Source organism: Phycodurus eques, chromosome 9 (genome assembly GCF_024500275.1).
Source record: "Phycodurus eques isolate BA_2022a chromosome 9, UOR_Pequ_1.1, whole genome shotgun sequence".
Lineage (NCBI taxonomy): Eukaryota > Metazoa > Chordata > Actinopteri > Syngnathiformes > Syngnathidae > Phycodurus > Phycodurus eques.
In genome coordinates this window covers 4,561,474-4,575,828 of record NC_084533.1, presented here as the reverse complement: position 1 = coordinate 4,575,828, position 14,355 = coordinate 4,561,474, and the positions used below count along the sequence as shown (strand labels likewise).

The following is a 14,355-nucleotide window of genomic DNA, read 5'->3' as shown; positions in this document are numbered from 1 at the left end:
AGTAATAGTTATGTTTCTAAACTGCACAGGTTGTGGTTCAAGCAGAAGTAGGGACTGGTTTCAAGGACAATGACAACCACACAAGATCCCATTCACCGCCACCAAATAATTAAATTCAAATGTGGATAAAACTTTGCTAGATTTTATGCGCAAGGTAATAAAAACCTGGACTATTGAGAAAATGGTAGAGGAGGGGAATTTGGAGGGAAAAAAGCGCTAGTGTGGGAGGCCCATTTGTTCATGCATATTTTTCTAATGTAAATTCTGTACATATACTTGTAAATAAATTATTTTTCTGTCAAAAGTACTTTCTCAGTGTTGTTTTATGTTCAGATGTTTGAGATTTTCACTAAAGGAAAACAAATATTGTTGTCAAAGTTCTGCTTGCTCTGTCTGCTTTCACAAAAAGGCTTTTTCATTTTTTTTCTTCCAGAAACAGATTTGGCTGAAAGTAGCCTATATTTGACTGCTAATTACTAAAGAACGGTATAAGATAGAGACAAATATTTTTTTCTGATGAAAGAAGAGAATCTAATTTTTCTTTTGGTGGTTTTGGTATTTACATAGCCATAGTACACAATATGTGGGCCTTGAATTATGAGTGAAATTGCTCGTAAATGCCTGGCAGTCGAGGGGTTCCCTGCTCAGGAAACTGCTGGCAGTTTAATGTACTGCGCTGAGCACGTTTAGCATATCCACCTGATTTTTTTTTTTCTTCCCAGTTAGGCCTCAAGACATTGATCATGCTTTGCTGACGACTTGGCAGAAGACGCGGCCGCGAGGCAAATTGTGATGACTTAACGTGACATCAAAAGCTGTGACTTAACTCCAGATGGTCAGATCTTTTCTAAATTTCACACACTTGACAGTCCACGTTTAAAGGGCTCTACAGAACAAATATTAGTCTTACTAATTGCGCCACCTAATGGCACAAGGAAATGACATTTCCTACTTTGTTGTTCTCCTGCTAGCAGGTTAATCTGATCTAATATTTGCACAGCGGACTGTTAACGCCTTCATGATGTCACAATACAAAGTTTGTGAATTTTCAACAAAAGCTGTTGCCATGGCGACATGCTGTTTGCTGCTCTCTTTGCGAAGAAACCTGCAGTGTTTTAAGGGTCTAAATATGCATGCAAACTATCTTGGGGTCTTGTTCATGAGTGAGGGAAGAATGGAACGGGAGATTGACAGGCGGATCGGTGCAGCGTTTGCAGTGATGCAGACTTTGTATCGAGCCGTTGTGGTGAAGAAGGAGCTAAGCCGGAAGGCGAAGCTCTCGATTTACCGGTCCATCTACATTCCTACCCTCACCTATGGTCACGAGCTGTGGGTCACGACTGAAAGAACAAGATCCCGGATACAAGCGGCCGAAATTAGTTTCCTCCGCAGGGTGTCCGGGCTCTCCCTTAGAGATAGGGTGAGAAGCTCGGTCATCCGGGAGGATCTCAGAGTAGAGCCGCTGCTCCTCCACATCGAGAGGAGCCAGATGAGGTGGCTGGACCATCTGATTCGGATGCCTCCCGGATGCCTCCCTGATGAGGTGTTCCGGGCACGTCCCACCGGGAGAGGACCGAGAGAATTGTCTTGAGATGTTACACACCAAGTTTGAAGAGTTCGCAAAAGTATAAACCCTGAAAAAAATGCCAACATTTTCCACATTTTTCCTTCAAAAGGTCATAGTTCACTTCCGGTTGGAGTTACGATATGGCACACATTGACTTTTTTGTGCGTCTGGTTCTTCTCTATATGCGTACCAATTTTCAGACGTCAAACGGATCACCGAGTTGTCAAACGGATCACCGAGTTGTCCTTTGATGTTGTTTAGGCATGTTTCTAGGAGGCACTGTCAAGCTATTTCACCTGAAAACGTGAAAGAATCAAAATTTTCAGCAGGCCCGATGTGCGTGCCAAATTTCATGAGTTTTCGTGCATGTTTAGTGGCTCAAACATGGCCTTGTTTGTGATGACTACAATAATAATAATAATAATAATAACAACACCCCTCCTTGAGCAGTCACCTTGTCGTGGTGGAGGGGTTTGTGTGTCCCAGTGATCCTAGGAGCTAAGTTGTCTGGGGCTTTATGCCCCTGGCAGGGTCACCCATGACAAACAGGTCCTAGGTGAGGGACCAGAAAAAGCACGGCGCAAAGACCCCTAATGATGACGACAAACAATGGACTTCGTTTTCCCTTGCCCGGACGCGGGTCACCGGGGCCCCCTACTGGAGCCAGGCCTGGTGGTGGGGCTCGAAGGCGAGCACCTGGTGGCCGGGCCTGCACCCATGGGGCCCGGCCGGGCACAGCCCGAAAGGGTAACGTGGGTCCCCCTTCCCATGGGCTCACCACCTGTGGGAGGGGCCATAGGGGTCGGGTGCAGTGTGAGCTGGGCGGTGGCCGAAGGCGGGGACCTTGGCGATCCGATCCCCGGCTACAGAAGCTGGATCTCGGGACGTGGAATGTCACCTCTCTGGCAGGGAAGGAGCCCGAGCTGGTGTGTGAGGTCGAGATGTTCCGACTAGATATAGTTGGACTCGCCTCCACACACAGCTTGGGCTCTGGTACCAGTCCTCTCGAGAGGGGTTGGACTCTCTTCCACTCTGGAGTTGCCCACGGTGAGAGGCGTCGAGCAGGTGAGGGTATACTTATTGCCCCCCGGCTCGGCGCCTGTACGTTGGGGTTCACCCCGGTGGACAAGAGGGTAGCCTCCCTCCGCCTTCGGGTGGGGGGACGGGTCCTGACTGTTGTTTGTGCCTATGCACCAAACAGCAGTTCAGAGTACCCACCCTTTTTGGAGTCCTTCGAGGGGGTGCTGGAGAGCGCTCCCGCTGGGGATTCCATTGTTCTGTTGGGGGACTTCAATGTTCACGTGGGCAATGACAGTGAGACCTGGAAGGGCGTGATTGGGAGGAACGGCCCCCTCGATCAGAACCCGAGCGGTGTTCTGTTATTGGACTTCTGTGCTCGTCATGGATTGTCCATAACAAACACCATGTTCAAGCATAAGGGTGTCTACACGTGCACTTGGCACCAGGACACCCTAGGTCGCAGTTCGATGATCGACTTTGTGGTCGTGTCATCGGACTTGTGGCCACATGTCCTGGACACTCGGGTGAAGAGAGGGGCGGAGCTGTCAACTGATCACCACCTGGTGGTGAGTTGGCTCCGATGGTGGGGGAAGATGCCGGTCCGACGTGGCAGGCCCAAACGTATTGAGAGGGTCTGCTGGGAACATCTGGCAGAATCCCCTGTCAGAAGGAGTTTCAACTCCCACCTCCGACAGAACGTTGCTCATGTTCCGGGGGAGGCTGGGGACATCGAGTCAGAGTGGACCATGTTCCACGCCTCCATTGCTGAGGCGGCCGACCGGAGCTGTGGCCGTAAGGTGGTCGGTGCCTGTCGTGGCGGCAATCCCCGAACCCGTTGGTGGACACCAACGGTGAGGGATGCCGTCAAGCTGAAGAAGGAGTCCTATTGGGCCTTTTTGGCCTGTGGGACTCCTGAGGCAGCTGATGGGTACCGGCTGGCCAAGCGGAATGCAGCTCTGGTGGTCGCTGAAGCAAAAACTCGGGTATGGGAGGAGTTCGGTGAGGCCATGGAGAAAGACTTCCGGGCGGCTTCGAGGAAATTCTAGTCCACCATCCGACGTCTCAGGAGAGGAAAGCAGTGCACCACCAACACTGTGTATAGTGGGGATGGGGCGCTACTGACCTTGACTCGGAACGTTGTGAGTCGGTGGGGAGAATACTTCGAAGACCTCCTCAATTCCACCGACACGCCTTCCCATGAGGAAGCAGAGTGTGGGTTCTCTGAGGCGGGCTCGCCTATCGCTGGGTTTGAGGTCACCGAGGTAGTTAAAAAGCTCCTCGGTGGCAGGGCCCCGGGGGTGGATGAGATTCGCCCGGAGTTCCTAAAGGCTCTGGATGTTGTGGGGCTGTCCTGGTTGACACGCCTCTGCAACATCGCGTGGACATCGGGGACAGTGCCTCTGGATTGGCAGACTGGGGTGTGTTCCAACTACAGGGGGATCACACTGCTCAGCCTCCCTGGTAAGGTCTATTCAGGGGTGCTGGAGAGGAGGGTCCGTCGGGAAGTCGAATCTCAGATTCAGGAGGAGCAGTGTGGTTTTCGTCCTGGCCGTGGAACAGTGGACCAGCTCTACACCCTCGGCAGGGTCCTCGAGGGTGCATGGGAGTTCGCCCAACCAGTCTACATGTGTTTTGTGGACTTGGAGAAGGCGTTCGACCGTGTCCCTCGGGGAGTCCTGTGGAGGGTGCTTCAGGAGTATGGGGTACCGAACCCCCTGATACGGGCTGTTCGGTCCCTGTACGACCGGAGTCAGAGTTTGGTCCGCATATCCGGCAGTAAGTCGGACTCGTTCCCGGTGAGGGTTGGACTCCGCCAAGGCTGCCCTTTGTCGCCGATTCTGTTCATAACTTTTATGGACAGAATTTCTAGGCGCAGCGGGGGTCCGGTTTGGTGGCCTCAGTATTGCATCTCTGCTTTTTGCTGATGATGTGGTTCTGTTGGCTTCATCAAACCGTGAGCTCCAACTCTCACTGGAGCAGTTCGCAGCCGAGTGTGAAGCGGGTGGGATGAGAATCAGCACCTCCAAATCTGAGACCATGGTCCTCAGTCGGAAAAGGGTGGCATGCCCTCTCCAGGTCGGGGATGAGATCCTGCCCCAAGTGGAGGAGTTCAAGTATCTTGGGGTCTTGTTCACGAGTGAGGGAAGAATGGAACGGGAGATCGACAGACGGATCGGTGCAGCGTCTGCAGTGATGCGGACTTTGTATCGGTCCGTTGTGGTAAAGAAGGAGCTAAGCCGAAAGGCGAAGCTCTCAATTTACCGGTCGATCTTCGTTCCTACCCTCACCTATGGTCATGAGCTGTGGGTCGTGACCGAAAGAACGAGATCCCGGATACAAGCGGCCGAAATGAGTTTCCTCCGCAGGGTGTCCGGGCTCTCCCTTAGAGATAGGGTGAGAAGCTCGGTCATCTGGGAGGATCTCAGAGTAGAGCCGCTGCTCCTCCAAATTGAGAGGAGCCAGATGAGGTGGCTGGGGCATCTGATTCGGATGCCTCCCGGACGCCTCCCTGGTGAGGTGTTCCGGGCACGTCCCACCGGGAGGAGACCCCGGGGACGACCCAGGACACGCTGGAGAGACTACGTCCTTCGGCTGGCCTGGGAACGCCTCGGGATCCCTCCGGAAGAGCAAGATGAAGTGGGTGGCGACCCGACCCGGATAAGCGGTAGAAAATGGATGGATGGATGGATAATAACAACAGCTACAAGCAGCTATAATCAGGCCCTCACACCCCGCCTTCGTTGGAAGTTTGAGGTCCTGGCAGGTTGGGGTACTGCAAATGGCCCCCGGGCTGTAGTTTGGACACCACGCTGTAGGACAAGTGCAAAAGTATGACCCATGCATATGTTGGAAAAATGTCCGGCTGCACAAAATGAGAGGACCGGCTGCAAATGACCCCTGGACCCTAGGTTGAACACTCCTGCTGTCAGAAGTGCAAAGCCGTGTAAAAGGTTATATTGAGAAAATGCGGGCCACACAAAAATGGGGGATGGCCCGCAAATGGCCCCCAGGCCATAGGCAGGACACCACTGCTGTTGGACAAGTACAAAGCCTTCTCAAAGGTTATATTGAGTAAATGCAGTTGTTGGGGGGAAAAAAAGTAATGAACTCCTAGGGCTACTACATTACTGTATATATTGTTGGTAATTATGGTGGGACTTTTAAGTACTGTGAATGTTACATTTAATAGGCCATGGACCATTTTCTGTTGAGTTTAGGACATGGGTTGCAATTACAATTTTGTTCGTGTAGGGGTGCTACACGCGTGTAGGAATTTTTTCGTAGGTGTGAAACAAACCGCAAATAGGTCTTTGATGAACTGTCACCATGTCCGACATGAGAAAAGCTACGGTTGAAGAGCCGCCACCGTCATATGTCGGGTTAAAAAAAGCTTTTGATAACTTTGAATGTCCCATGTGTTGAGACCAAACTGACCAAGTTTGAAGTCAATCGGATGAAACCTGTAGGACAAGTTCGCAAAAGTGTGACACCTGTAAATTTTCCAAAAGTGTACCTTTAAAAGCTCCTAGGTCAGTTTCTGTTGTAATTACAATTTTGTAGTTCTTTCTACTTCTTTCTTTAAATAGGGTATTTCCATACTGCAGATTTCCACTTATTGCAGGTGGTCTAGAAACTAACCCCAGCGATGGAGGGGACATTACCATACCATAAATTTCAACAAGTGTCATCACACTCCTGCAAAATAAATCCCTGTCCATCAATGAATACCTTAGTCTATGATATTTAAAGTAATGTCAGAGGCCATATTTAGTGTGACGAATGAGAAATACTATGCCACTGAGAAACGTTATAAAGCCATAAAAACAAAATTGCATATACAACTCCTTTTATGAAATAATATTGTTATATTGGAGGTAAAAAAAAAAAAAAAGGAAAAAATATGAAAATGCATGATCATCATTTCAATGATTTGTAGTACGTACTGTATGTGAAAGATTGTTGCTCAATCAAAACAAATATTTCTGCTGTAATATTTTCAGGCTATATCGCCCAACCCTGATTAGAATCTTAGATTGTCCATCCATTTTCCATACCGCTCATCCTGACTCGGGTCACGGGCTTGCTGGCGCATATCTCAGATGACTCTGGGCAAGGGAGGTACATCCTGAACTGGTCGCCAGCCAATCGCAGGGCACAAACAGATAAACAACCATTTGAACTCACATTTACACGTATGTACAATTTAGTCTTCAATTAACCTACCACGCATGTTTTTGCAATGTAGGAGGAAACCGGACTACTCGGAGAAAACCTACGCAGGCACAAACTCCACACAGGTGAGGCTGGATGCGAGGCCTGGGTCCTCAGAACCGTGAGGTGGATGTGCTAACCGCCACTGCTAGATTATGCTACAAGTAACCAGTATCGTTCAGAACAGTGCAATGAACTGTTTCCCCAAATTGTTCAATAAGATCAGGGATACAGTATAAACACAGTTCAAAATGCAACACAAATTATAGAGTTTGCATGTTCTCCCTGAGTTTACGTGTATTTTTATTCTCAGTACTACGGCTTCCTTCCACATTTGAAAAACATGCATTAATTAAAGACAACATGTTTTAATTGGTGTGAATGTGAGTGCAAATTGTATGCCACCTGTGAATGGCAGACGACCAGTCCAGGGTGAGATAGGCTCAAGCTCACCCGCTACCAGAAGTGAGGACAAACACTATAAAAAAAAAAGGATGGATTGAATAAAAAATATGGAAACAGGCATCTGAAAATCTCTTGAAACAAGTTCTTACAGTCTTTTGAAGATTAACAATTCCTTGTTTCATATTCAGCCAGAAAACCAACTCAAAATGATTAATTTTAGGTAACTAAAACATGTACAGTAAAAAACAAGTGAAATGGAAAAGAGGGCAAGGAAGCAAATTCACATTCATGGCTCCTTCATTCAGTATTATATCACCTGACTGAGCTGCAGTACAAGTCGTTTTCTTTCCTGGCTGTAATAGGCAGCCTGCTGATAGTAGAAACCAGGGTTCTGTGTCTGGATAGCTGCCAGACCCAATTTTATTGCATCATCAAACAGCTCACCAAAAGACTGGAACCTGAGAGGACACACAAAACAAAGTCTCGAAAGCCTGTTCTACACTGCACAATTTTGACCATATAAGATTAAAGATGGAAACTCGTGGGGGGAGGGGAACACCAGGGACGTGCGGAGAATTGTATACCTGTGCCTTCAGGGGGTCTTACCTGACTTAACCCACCTCGTAATTCCGTTATTATCATGTCAAGGTTATGTAAACCATCAATATTATAGCATAACGTGATATCATGGCACAAAACTGTGCCACCTACATCTGGAGTAGTTTAAAATCAATATTTATCTACAACAGGATAAAAACATAACACGACAAAAAATACACCATACTCACCAGAGATTCAGATTAATAAATGTATTATTGTGTGCAAATCGCGACAGGCGAGTTTCATAATTTGAATTTGGCTTACTGTGATCAACTAATCAGAGGATGGAAAAATGCTGACGACCTCAATGACAGGCTGGCAGGACAAATTTGAAATCTGAGAAAAAGTCCCATTGTTAAAATAAAGTCCCCTCCCAAAGTACTGGAACAGCAAGTTCAATTCCTTTATTTATTTATTTCCTTTACTGTAAGACATTTGGGTTTCAGATCAAAAGACCAATATGAGACAAAAGTTCTGAATTCCAGCTTTTATTTCATGGTATTTACATCTAGATGTGTTAAACAACTCAAGACAGAGTAGGTTTTGTTTTTCAAGTAAGTAAAAGTATTGGAACAAACATTAAATTAGCTTACAGTGAATAACATTTAATATTTGGTGGCATAACCCTTACTTGCAATAGTCTTGTTGCATGATAAAGCTTCTCCCGATTAGTTTGGATGCATTTTTTTTTGTAAATTGCCAGACAAAATGGTTTTGTAGACTTCAGAATTCATTCTGCTGCTTCCATCAAGAGTTAAAGGTCAGAGGACAAATATTTTAAATTTTTTCCTGATAACTCTAGAACCCCTTTACAAACCACATCTGCCATTTCAAAGTGATGATATAGCATATATACAGCAGTTAAATTGACAAACATGATGCAGAATGTGCCTTCTGATTTTTGCATCCAGCGCCTTCCGGTCTTCGGCTCGTTCCGGCACTGTGACGTCACACAAGCCAAACATCCTGTTCATTTGGCGTTGTGTGCTATTGTTCCATGCTCTTGCTCGTATATTTGATGTCGTATGATTTAGCGATGTCAGGATCGTTTATTGTGTGGCATTTGGTTGTACAAATGGTTCAAGCAGCGGCAAGAGGTTTTTTTGGCTTTCCTAGTGAAAAAGGAATACGTGACCAGTGCAAAAGCAAAGTCAATCGACAGGGGAAGAAACGTGGGTTTCAGCTGTGGGTGCCTAGCAAGCATTCCAAACTGTGCTAATCACTTCGAACTGGCGTGTTTTAAGAAAGGCTTACCAGAAAGCATTGGATACAGAGGCAGAGGCTGAAACCAGCTGTGGTGCCAACTATTTTTCCTTCACCTCTTGTGAACAAGTGCGTGAGAAAATAGTCAAACAGTTTAAGGAAAATGTTCCTCAACGTACAATTGCAAGCAATTTAGGGATTTCGTCATCTACGGTCCATAATATAATCAAAAGGTTCAGAGAATCTGGAGAAATCACTGCATGTAAGCGGCAAGGCCGAAAACCAACACTGAATGCCCGTGACCTTCGATCCCCTCCCCTTACTGCATCAAAAACCGACATCAAAGTGTAAAGGATATCACCATATGGGCTCAGGAAATCGTCAGAAAACCAATGTCAGGAAATACAGTTCGGCGCTACATCCGTAAGTGCAACTTAAAACTCTACTATGCAAAGCAAAAGCCATTTATCAATAACAACCAGAAACGCCGCCGGCTTCTTTGGGCCCGAGCTCATCTATGATGGACTGATACAACGTGGAAAAGTGTTCTGTGGCCCGACGAGTCCACATTTCAAATTGTTTTTGGAAATTAGACGTCGTGTCCTCCGGGCCAAAGAGGAAAAAGAACCATCTGGACTTTTATGGACGCAAAGTTCAAAAGCCAGCATCTTGGATGGTATCGGGCTGTGTCTGTGGGGCCAATTATGTATTACTCGTGCACTCACTGTAGTTGTCTCGCCATGCTGCACTATTTGCATATACTGGCCAGTGCTAGAGGACTCTGCATCTTGTTGCACAATTGTTTTTTGTCAATGTCTTTATGTCTCCAAAGTGTTCTGTAAATTGACTGTCTGTTGTACTAGAGCGGCTCCAACTACCGGAGACAAATTCCTTGTGTGTTTTGGACATACTTGGCAAATAAAGATGATTCTGATTCTGATGGCATAGGTAACTTACACATCTGTGAAGACAGCATTAATGCCGAAAGGTACATACAGGTTTTGGAGAAAAATATGCTGCCATCCAAGCAATGTCTTTTTCATGGACCTGCTTATTTCAGAAAGACAATGCAAAACCACATTCTGCACGTGTTACAACAGCGTGGCTTTGCAGTAAAAGAGTGCGGGTACTAGACTGGCCTGCCTGCAGTCCAGACCTGTCTCCCATTGAAAATGTGTGGAGCATTATGAAGCGTAAAATACGACAACGGAGACCCCGGTCTGTTGAACAGCTGAAGCTGTACATCAAGCAAGAATGGGAAAGAATTCCACCTACAAAGCGTCAACAATTAGTGTCCTCAGTTCGCAAACGTTTATTGAATGTTGTTAAAAGAAAAGGTGATGTAAGTGGTGAACATGACCCTGTCCCAGCTTTTTTGGAACGTGTTGCAGCCATAAAATTCTATGTTAATGATTATTTGCTAAAAACAATAAGGTTTATGAGTTTGAACATTAAATATTTTGTTTTTTTAGTGTATTCAATTAAATATAGGTCAAACATAATTTGCAAATCATTGTATTCTGTTTATATTTATGTTTAACACAACGTCCCAACTTCATTGGAATTTGGGTTGGATTACATAACATATAAACAATGTAAATATGAATTTTAACTGACCCCATAACATCTTTGTCATCTGACTTTTAAAGTATCAATAAAGACGAGTGAGCCCATTGCAGAAGCAGCCATGCAAGCCCAAGCCAAGACATTACCTCCACCATGCTTCACAGATGAACTTGTGTGTCGAGGGCAAAGGCGCATTTTTTTCCTCTCAAATCTGCATAGCGGAGGCGAGTTCGGTGGCAGGGAGAGAGAGAAAATAGCCTGGAATTCTGACCTTTGTACCTTGCTGAGCACCTGATACATAAAACGGATCAAATTGCAACCTGTGTGAGTTATGTGAGTAATTACCTTTCCTTTGAAAAAAATGAACACATTTGGGTGAATGTGACAGTAGTTTATTTATTTTTAATTCTGGGCCACCGGCCCTGGGTGAATAGGAACACGTTTATTATGACCTGCCGTTCCAATACTTTTAGGGGGAACTTTAGTTCAAGTTACGTTGGGCAGCACGACTGATTCTGAAAGGACCTGGGCAGATTAGATGGACATGGCATCGCATGCAGGATGAAATCTGATAGGGCAAAAAAATAAAGATCTCACATCCCCATACAGCACTGGAAACAGTGCAGCAAAGAGACACAGTTCAAAATCATGAGACTAGACTGTTGGGAATAAAAACAATTTCACAGAACAAAAGTTAGAAGTTAGGTTGTGATTGTCGGGCAGGGCTTTTAATGTCATTTTGGAAGAGAAGGGAAGGCCTTGCTGGCCCTGTCCCCCTAACACTGAGAAAAAAAAAAAAAAAAAAAGACAAATTATGTAAAAACCACTTGTAGCTTATATTGGTTTGAACAAACTATTAATTTAGGGGGAATGAATATGTTTCAGCGTTAAAATCAAATTATTTTATCTTGTAAAGGAGTTGCTTTTTAGATACGTAAAACATCAGGACAAAGTGATGAAAAAAACCTCTGTCTCGTAATCTGAATGTTGGTACAGGAATTAGATAGGAGTTCTCGATAACCAGAGGTATGATGTTGAACCCAAACACACCCAAAATGATACAGGTAGTGAATTTTTATAGAAAACTTAATGAGATATAACTGGTAATCAACAGGGAAACAATGGGTGGGGGGGGGGGGGAGACAAACAAAGGACTGACGAACATTGGCAAATGAGATTGACTTGTAATGTGAGGTTGGGAATGAGCAAGCGATGATAATGCAAATCGCTGGGGGTTCCTGTTTTCATTCATTTAAAGCTAAATATGCACTAATCTGTATTTCTAGTAAACCACAAATTGGATTAATGTTGCGTGAAACACAATTTAGGCAGGCTGGTCGATCTCTCTAATGGTTGGCCGGTGCGGTCCTCACGTGGAACAGGTGGATTTGGCGGAAAAGGAGGAAGAAAAAAAAAAGACCAGGGGGAAAAAAAAACAGTTTTCAGCATTAATTGAAGGTCAGGATGCTTATTTCGTAGGATGTCAAACAGTGCCTAATTAATTGTGGATTCATCAGCCCACAAGGCCAGGATGATGTCGTCTGTCGGGCAGTCATGCAAATTAATCCCACCAGCACTCTTTGTGCGGGGGTCGGACAAGATAGCAGAGAAACGTGTCGAGTTCTGGAAGTCGGTTCAGCGGTGGTGAGGTGGCTACAGGGGACTCGGCGGTGTCGTCGGTGGGGGTGTTGTCACTTGAAGGAGTGCGGTCTGACAGGTCGCAGTCCTCCGAGTGGTCCAACACAAGGCACCGGTCTGAGGACACTTCCTGAGTTGGTGGTGGTAACGCCTGCTCCACCTGCGCCCACAGCTGAAGATTTCTGTAATCAATTAAGTGGCTCGAAGCGCCAGAGCAGGTCTTGGCTGATGAGCAGGGTGGCTGATTCAATTGGAGACACGTAGACTGGATGGACTAATGTCATGGGCCAATTGTCCAATGGAGCATAGTTAAGGTGTTGAGTTCGGTGTTAGTCACTGAAAATGCGGGTATAGTTACTGCGCAGCATTGCACTTGAAGGTCAGGGGCATTGGTTTGTAGCAATGTCAGAAGTTGATTGAACACGGCGTTGGACAAAACGGTGATGTCTGCCGCGGGGTCAATCAGAACTTCGCTGACAAGTTCATGCTCGAGTGTAATGTTTAAATAGAACTTCCGAGAAGTACCTTTAGGATTAGTTCAACCAAAAGCTGTCAGAATGGCAGAATGTTATTTAGTAGCGTGATGTCATGCGTGTCAGGGGCCTAGCCTCGGTCTAGTCGGACAATTAGGATGGCACGAGAGGGGTCTAGGGATTGGCCGTCACAAAGTGGTCCACTAAGGTCATGGCGAGGTGAGGTCATCGAAGAGTCGACCAGGGTCACAGAGGCGCTTGGCAGGTCGCTGGGGGAACAACGGCGGTTACCTGGTTGACCCATCGCGTCCTCTGTGGGCCTGTTCGACTCAGTCAGGCCTAGTCATAATGATGGGTCCCGCTTTTTGTCTTTGGACAGGCTGCGGAGCACCTCAAGTAATTCTTCTGCCACGGCACGAAGTTCCCTTTGGGAGCTGTTAGTTCGGGAGCCCTTTTTCCTGGTTGTCACTAGTCGTTTTAGGCTCTCGGTGGGACGAGTCGGATTGAGGCTGGTCGTCGCCTGTACCCTGTTTCAACATGTAAATTAGGCATGAATTAGAGTTGCGGCCATTCCATGACTTTATCATTGGATTAGCGTTGTTGGTTACGAGGACCATTGTTGTACGCGGGCCGAGATTGGTTGTTTGGATTAAACAACTTCTTTTGATTGTTGGGTTTAACATCGCCAGAACGTTGTGTATTAGTTGTACGCATGTTGCACGTAGCTCCCCCTAATTCCATCTGCGGTGGTTCATTTGTGAAGAAGACGTCAGAGCCTTTAGCTTTAGGGAGAGGGGGTTTTTGTTTAGCGAAACCTTTGGCGGCCAGTTCACGCAGTTGGGCACTGGACAGTGTGCGCAGGCACGCTGCTATGCCCAGCTGGTGGCTGGGGTTTGGATGTAGGTTTTTGACAGTATTTTGAAATTTTTGTCCTCTTCCAAATTCAGCTCATTTAAATTTCCAAAGTACACTTCACGCAACCGGCAGTAATAAGCTTGGGGTGTCTCAAGTATCCCGTTTAACTGTGAGGGGCTGCAGATAAGTCGGTTGCAGCCTCTGGGTCATCAGGCCAGCACATGAACTGGTTGTCGTTCAATTACTTACTTCTCGGCTAGACGTAACTTTAAAAAGGTAGAATCTGTCGTCAGTAGTAGCGGAAGGGAATCGTTTAAGGTGAAATTCGAGGTCTCTAAGGTATGCGGCTGTGTCGTGTGATGCGTTTTGGCTACGGTTCAAACCTCGGACAGTGCCCCCTGAAGGTGGATTCCGGCCCAAAGGTTGGAGATGTTTTGTAGGGCTCTGTGACACTTCTGGCGAGGGAGGGCCCCCAGCTATCCGTAGCAATGGTCGGAGCGATGTGATGAATCAGAGAGTCGGCGGACAGCTGTCGAGCTAATTGTAGCCCACACCTGACATGAGCTAACTCATCCTCTTGGTCTTGGAGCTGTTGCCGAAGGCGAGACAGCTCAGTTTCCAGCACTACCATTTGTGTCTTGAGCTCGTAGGACTGTTCCATCTCTTTGGAGCGTTCTGCTTTGAGCGTTTCGGTGCGTTCGGTGAGCCGCTGGATGTCACCGAAAGCGTGACACAGCAGATAGTTGCTCGCTGATGTTCGGCCGTAATTCAAGCACTTGGCCATGAGCTAGTCAGTCGGCTAATTATACCAATTTA

The 14,355-nt window shown here is 46.6% G+C and overlaps 1 protein-coding gene across 1 annotated transcript in view; it reads right to left on the bottom strand.

The window, feature by feature from the left end:
• The window catches only part of trappc11 (trafficking protein particle complex subunit 11), a 172,304-nt gene that overhangs the window by 103,280 nt on the left and 54,669 nt on the right, over positions 1-14,355 (bottom strand). Inside the window, 1 exon segment of the mRNA XM_061685194.1 lies at positions 7,521-7,662. Within this exon segment, the coding sequence (XP_061541178.1) occupies positions 7,521-7,662 (142 nt within the window).